The sequence below is a fragment of the Sinocyclocheilus rhinocerous genome, unplaced genomic scaffold (assembly GCF_001515625.1).
Source record: "Sinocyclocheilus rhinocerous isolate Xijiao unplaced genomic scaffold, SAMN03320098_v1.1 scaffold903, whole genome shotgun sequence".
In the NCBI taxonomy this organism is placed as follows: Eukaryota; Metazoa; Chordata; class Actinopteri; order Cypriniformes; family Cyprinidae; genus Sinocyclocheilus; species Sinocyclocheilus rhinocerous.
The window spans coordinates 22,440-29,324 of NW_015654932.1; the positions used below are offsets into that span (position 1 = coordinate 22,440).

At 36.2% G+C, this 6,885-nt stretch overlaps 1 protein-coding gene across 1 annotated transcript in view; it reads left to right on the forward strand.

Annotated features, from left to right (window-relative positions):
* Positions 1 to 1,979: 1,979 nt before the first annotated feature.
* LOC107717730 (gastrula zinc finger protein XlCGF57.1-like) overlaps positions 1,980 to 6,885 on the forward strand; it is an 8,417-nt gene continuing 3,511 nt past the window's right edge. The window contains exon 1 of the mRNA XM_016524569.1: positions 1,980 to 2,227. Within this exon, the coding sequence (XP_016380055.1) occupies positions 2,143 to 2,227 (85 nt within the window). The 5' untranslated portion in view covers positions 1,980 to 2,142. The remainder of the gene's footprint in view (positions 2,228 to 6,885) is intronic.

Here is a 6,885-nt window from a genome sequence, read left to right on the forward strand (position 1 = left end):
TTTTTTTTTTTTTTTTTTTTTTGTAATTTGATGCAAAGGTATTATAATACAAAGAATAGTTTTTAAATGTACATAATAAAAAAAACACACACAAATATGAAAAACTTTGGAGGGTTTACGATGCTGATGACCGTTAAACACGTCATCAGTCTTGTGAAAAGGGTCCATTGGTTAAAAACACTGACTCTTATTGGGGCGGTTTCCCGGACAAAGATTAAGCCTAGTCCTAGACTAAAATGGCACTTTAAACCAGATTAACTGAAATCTGCTTTCTCTGTCATGGTTTTCAATAGTCTTCGACTTGGTCTAGTCCAGAATTTAATAGGCTAATTTCCTGGAGGAAGTCTACAGCTACTTCAGGACTAAATTGAGGCTTAAATTAAACTTACCAGGAGGCAGGTTTAACTTCAGATTAATATTGTGTTTCCAGTTTTTATATATAAAAATTATTGGCACTCTTGGTAGATACGAACAAAGAATCAACCTCCTTTTGCCAATTTAACAGCTATGAGTCTCTCATATAATGCCTGATGAATTTGGAGGACACTTGACGAGAGATCAGAGACCATTCCTTCATCCAGAATCACTTCAGAACCTTCAGATTCCCAGCTCCTCTCCAGTTTTCTATAGGGTTCAGGTCAGGGAACTGGGATGACCATGGCAGAACCTTCGTTGTGAGCTCAGTGACACATTTTTGTGTTGCTTTTGATGGTCCTTTTGGATCATTGTTCTGTTCCAACCACGACCCATTAAAAGGCTTTCTGACCACAAGACTTAAAGGGTTAATTCACCAAAAAATGAAAATTAGCCCATAAATTACCCACCCTCAAGTCATCCTAGGTGTATATGACTTTCTTCTTTCAGACGAATCCAGTCGGAGTTATATTAAAAATTGTCTTTGATCTTTCAAGCTGTTTAATGCCACTCAGCGGGTGTTGCAGTGCATCAGTCCAAAAGAAGTTAAATAAAAAGCACCCATCCATAAAAAAAGTCTCACACAGCTCCGGGGGGTGAACAAAGTCCTCCTGTAGCAAATCGATGCGTTTTGTACACTGAAGCAGCTCCAGGCGGATGACATATGGAGGTCGGCTTTGCGCATGCGCCGCTCAGCAGTGACGAATGCGGAAGCGCAGCAGAGAGATCAAAACAAAACTACGGTCACTAATTAGAAGTACAAAACGAGGATTTGTAAAGAAGAATGTCGGAGGATTTCGATATAAGCCAAGGAGCCGTGTCAGACACTTTTTTTTTATTTTTATTTTTTTATTATTATTTTTATGGATGAGCACTTTTTATTTAGCTTCTTTTGGACTGATGCATGCAACACTTGCTGAGTGCCATTAAACAGCTTGGAAGATCAAAGACAATTTTTAATATAACTCCGACTGGATTCATCTGAAAGGTGAATATATACACCTAGGATGACTTGAGGGTGAGTAATTTATGGGCTAATTTTCATTTTTGGGTGAACTAACCCTTTAACTATTTTCTGCAATTCTCCAGCTGTGATCCATGGAGAGTCTTTTGCCACTCAAAATATCCTCCTCATATTGTATTAACATAATATAGACACAGACAATATACTGTAGGCAGATTTGAAACATTTCCTGTTGATTGGAATTTAATTAAAGGGGTCATATGATGCGATTTCAATTTTTCCTTTCTCTTTGGAGTGTTACAAGCTCTTGGTGCATAAAGAAGATCTGTAAAGTTGCAAAGACTAAAGTCTCAAATCCAAAGAGATATTCTTTATAGCAGCATCATATGACCCCTTTAAACCCTGTCCGAGAAACCACTCCATTGTGTTTTAATTCATACACATTAATTCTGCATTATGAATTTTTTTTAACATTGTTTGTTTTCATCACATTTGTTACTATTTAAATTATCTGGTAAAAATAGTAAATTTCTATGCCCTTTTGTGATTATAGACAGCAGCCTGTGATCGGGACTTTTATTTTGGTGTGGAGATATGACGTCATAGGCTGCGACGCGCTCCGGCATGTGTTGTGATTCGGCTGAAGGACGGTTTGTGTTTTAAGAATTTGTTTTATGTTTAAATCCATAGAAACCGTTCAGTGTAAAATCACAGAAAAACTCCTGGTGAAGCAACTTAAATCCACGTGACGCACTATTATAAAGATGGCGTTTATTAAAGAGGAGAGTGAAAACCTGAAGATTGAAGAAGCATTCAGAGCCAAAAATAAGGATACTGAGGAACAAACAGGTTAGTTTTCATTCTCAAAGATGAACTCAATCATCTGATCCTTATTGAAATGTCTAGCTCTACAGACATAGATAATGTACAGAAGTAGAAGTATATTTATACAGAGAATAGTACAGAAGTAACTTAACCCTTGTAAGTTACCCGTGTTTGGGTTGTAAACTCAGGATAAGGCAATAAAATGTGATTTTGTAACAATGTTTTGGTTTTGTTCTTTTAAACAAATGTAATTTTATTCACTTAAAGTTTTTACTCTACATTTGTGCAGTTTTAAGGAGATTTCTGGCATGTTTTATATAAAGAAATTATTAAATAATCCTTATAAATAATAAAAATCAATAAATTAATCTATCTATATACAGACAGACACACGTGTGTGTGTGTGTGTGTGTGTATATGTATACAGTATATATATATATATATATATATATATATATATACACACTTTTTTTTGTTTTTTTTCCCAAAATAGTCATTTATGTTAAATTTACTTTAAAAAGATGAGAAATAACATGGACAATTTGCCATTGTTTAGTGTAAGATTTTTGGCATCTTAAAAGTAAAAAAAAAAGAAATATAATTTTAACCAGTAGATGGCTTAAAATGATATGATTGTACGGTCTCATCCTTTCATTCTCTCTCTCTCTCACTGTGTGTGTGTGTGTGTGTGTGTGTGTGTGTGTGTGTGCATTGTTCTCCGTCTTGGATGTGTCGTGGTGCTTTCTTTTTGTGGTGATTGTGCATTTTGGCTTTTTTTATTTGACAAATTATAACAAGAATTTTTAATTTAATTTTTTTTTTTTTTTTATGTAATTTATTTTTAATCTTTTTGTAGCTTTAGAAAGTGTTGTCAGTGTTGCAAAGTCTCATGCCATTTGGATCAAGGGAACATTTTTTTTATTTCAGCAAACTTCATTTGGGGTCATAAAGTTAAAGCTATTTTATTTATAAAGCACATTTAAAAACAATCACAAGACTGACCAAAGTGCTGTACAACAAAATGATCAAAAAGTAACACATTCAAACATCATCAACTTATAAAAGCTAAAGAAAACAAATGAGTTTTCAGAAGAGATTTAAAAACCGATAGAGATGGAGCAGCTCTGAGGTGCGCTGGCAGGCTGTTCCACAATCTAGGGCCCATCACCGAAGTTTCTCTATCTCCTCTGCGTTTCAACCTTGTGCAAGGAACCATAAGTAGGTTTTGATTACCTGATCTTAAATCTCTAGTAGGTTTATAAGAATGCAAATTTTAGCAAATTCAGAACGATTCGATTAACGATTCGATTCTGCATTCTTTAAGTGCATTCACAGGATTATTTAAATGCTTCCCCTAAATTATTTAAATGCTTAGTCAGGGGGCAAATTACACAGCAGCCTTTATGGTTACAGAACCATAGGTTAGAGAAAAAAACCACTTTTGTCCACTGTTAGATGCTAGTTTAATGATGCTATGGCATGACATGGCATATGTAGAAATGTATGTAAGCCAAGATTTAAAAAAAGAGCTTTAAAAGTATTATGAGTAGGCTAACATTTTGTCACACCAGGGGCGTAGCCATCATTTCAAAAGTGACAAATGTCAAATACAATAATTTTATGTATGTATTTTTTTTACCCAAGGAATTCTTATCTCTTACTTTGAATTTGCTATAAGAAATCAAATACACAGCTGGACAATCAATCATTTGTAATCTATATTTTTTTCATAATGGCAATTTTTATGATTGTTTTATATACTACAAACAATTATTAAAATTTTCTGCACAGAATACGGTAGAAAATATACTTTATAATTTCTGTACTGTAATAAATGTCAATTAGCACTGCATCATTCATAAATTATTTATTGTGTTTATTGTCTTAACGTTTCAGTTAATTCTGCTTTTTATACAGCTGCAGATATAGCCTGGCACGTCTTAATTCTATGAGCACGAGATCACTTCTCTTTCAGTGCAAAAACTTCTTAACTAATTTTCATAAAATAAAATGCTATAGTATTAAACTTTTCCTCTCCATCGGCGAATCATGACTATGAAAGAAAAAGTCTGTTTGCTATAGCAAACTACTTTCATGCATCTGATTATCAGATAAACCTCGCGCTCTTATTTCAAGGCTGTTAATGCTGTGGTTGTTATTTTAACAGTTTCCTTCGTACATTCGGTTCAACGACATTGTTAAAACACATTTATCATTCAATGGAACTGTGCATATGCTTTAGACACTTACATTTTTGCTCTGTCCATGCAATAAATGCGCAGCCTTCTACTGCTTAGGTAATGTCGTCGGAGCTCTGTGTAACTGAGAGCCATTGAAAAACTACAGAAAAGTAAAACTACTTCACTTTAGCATTACTGGCCACGGTAAGGAGCGATCACACATCAGCTGCTCAAAAAACGTGTCAGTGAGACGAACTGAGCGCGAACGCAATCCTGTGACAGTCACAGACGGTAAATAGTGGAGCGCGTGAAGGAGAGATGCGAGGGCACGAACACTGTTCAAGGTCTCCATTAATTCGTGCTTGTAGTAATTTGATGTGTATATATTTTGAAAGCATTGAATCGCTATAGAAATCGCAATTCATTCGATTCGTAGCGTTTTAAATCGATTGCTGTCCGAAATTGGCGATTCACGATTCAAAAATCCATGTTTCAAGATCGATGCATTGCATCGTCAGGGTTTGTAATCGATGCATCGAGAAAACTAGTGAATCGTTACACCCCTAACTGGGAGCCAGTGAAGAGCTCGCAAAAAAGGGGTGGCGGGGTCGTGTTTGCGGCCTTTCTTAAAGGAATTATTCACCCAAAAATGAAAATTAGCCCATTATTTACTCACCCTCAAGCCATCCTATGTGTATATGACTTGAGGAGGGGGGGGAACAAAGGCCTCCTGTAGCGAATCGATGCGGTTTTGTAAGAAAAATATCCATATTCAAAATGTAATAATCACTTTAATCTTATTCTTATCAATCGAATTAATAAGAATCTTATTAATCTAATTAGACTGCATCAGTTCAAATAAAAATGAATGAAAAGTGTCAATTTGCGGCATTAAACAGATTTGTACACATCAAAGTAGACATTCATGGGCAGCCAATGAAAACCATAGGCTGACATTATGCAAATTACCAAAATATCAAGGAAAATTTTAATTCTCAATTCATGACCCCTTTAATCCCAGGACACACCAAGCTGATGTCAAAGAACTAGTGGCAACAAAAGTTCACTGTGTTGTTGCGTCGGCTGCGTCTCGGCCAAAAAGCAGCATTTGAATGCACCAAAAGGACTAAAGGCGATTGTGAACTGTGTGTGCTTGTAAGTAAATATCTGTCTATACCAGCAGGTATCAGTAGTCTATTTTCGTCATTAAAAAAGGGAAACCGAAACTAGGACTGTAGACATACAAACCGTAAACAAAGCAACGCTTGCTTACCATTTGAATATCAATCACGCTAATCTATTTCTTAATTTGCCATCAGCTCATTTTTCATTAAAATATTCATGCATTTGAATGCTCTGGTATGGTGACATAAAATAAGAACAGCCTTCTCTCTGTACTGTCTTGACTTCCTTATATAAATAAGCCACAGAAGTCTGGGGATTCTGTTCTCTGGAACAGTGAAACAGAACTGAAACTTTCTGGTCCTATTCGGAGGAAGAAGAATGAAGCATAAGCTGAAAAGAACACTTTTGTTGCCTACAGTTAAGCATGGTTGTGGCTTGGTGATGCTCCGGGGCTGCTTTGCATCCACTGGCACTGGAAATGTGCAGCATGTGGAAGGCAAGATGGATTCAATGAAGTATCAGGAAATCATAGGAGAAGACATCTTGCCGTCTGTGAGGAAGCTGAAGCTTGGGCATCACTGGACCTTCCAACACGACAATGATCCCAAGCATACTTCAAATTCCACCAACGCTTGGTTGCAAAAGAAGTCCTGGAAGATTCAACCGTGGCCATCACAGTCACCTGACTTGAACCCGATAGAAAATCTCTGGTGGGATTTGAAGAAGGCGGTTAAAGCACGAAAACCCAAGAACATTACTGAACTGGAGGCCATTGCTCATGAGTAATGAGATATACTTCTCAGGAACGCTGCCAGAAGCTGGTGTCTGGCTACGCATCTTGTTTGCAGCAGGCATAACAGCAAAAGGGTGCTCTACTAACAGGGCTCCCGTGGCTCCTTAAAAAGTCTTAAATTTAGTTGGATCAAATTTAAGGTCATAAAAAGTCTTAAATTGTACAAGAAAGTCTTAATTAGGATTTCAAGAGGTCTTAAAATTGGGTACGGAAAGACCAGAATTGCTATATTTCTTATGTGACGATTAAACTTCAAAGGGCTTTGATCTCATTAAATAAACATGAGTGCTGCAGGTTTTAGTATATTACAACATAAACACACATCGCTAGACAGGTAATGAACGCATCTAATTATCATTTATAATTAATATTCGTCTGAAGTGCTGTAAGAACATATAACAGAACGATGTGTTTAAAGAGAATAAAAAATAACATAAAAAAGAGATCGGTCCTGTCTGTTGTTTATGTACACACAACGGTGGTGCCATTCGGCATCTGTCGGCAGTGCCTAGCAATGACTCAAAACAATAGCTGCGTCCCAAATGACGCACTATACACTATGCACTTATACACTATGTACTCAA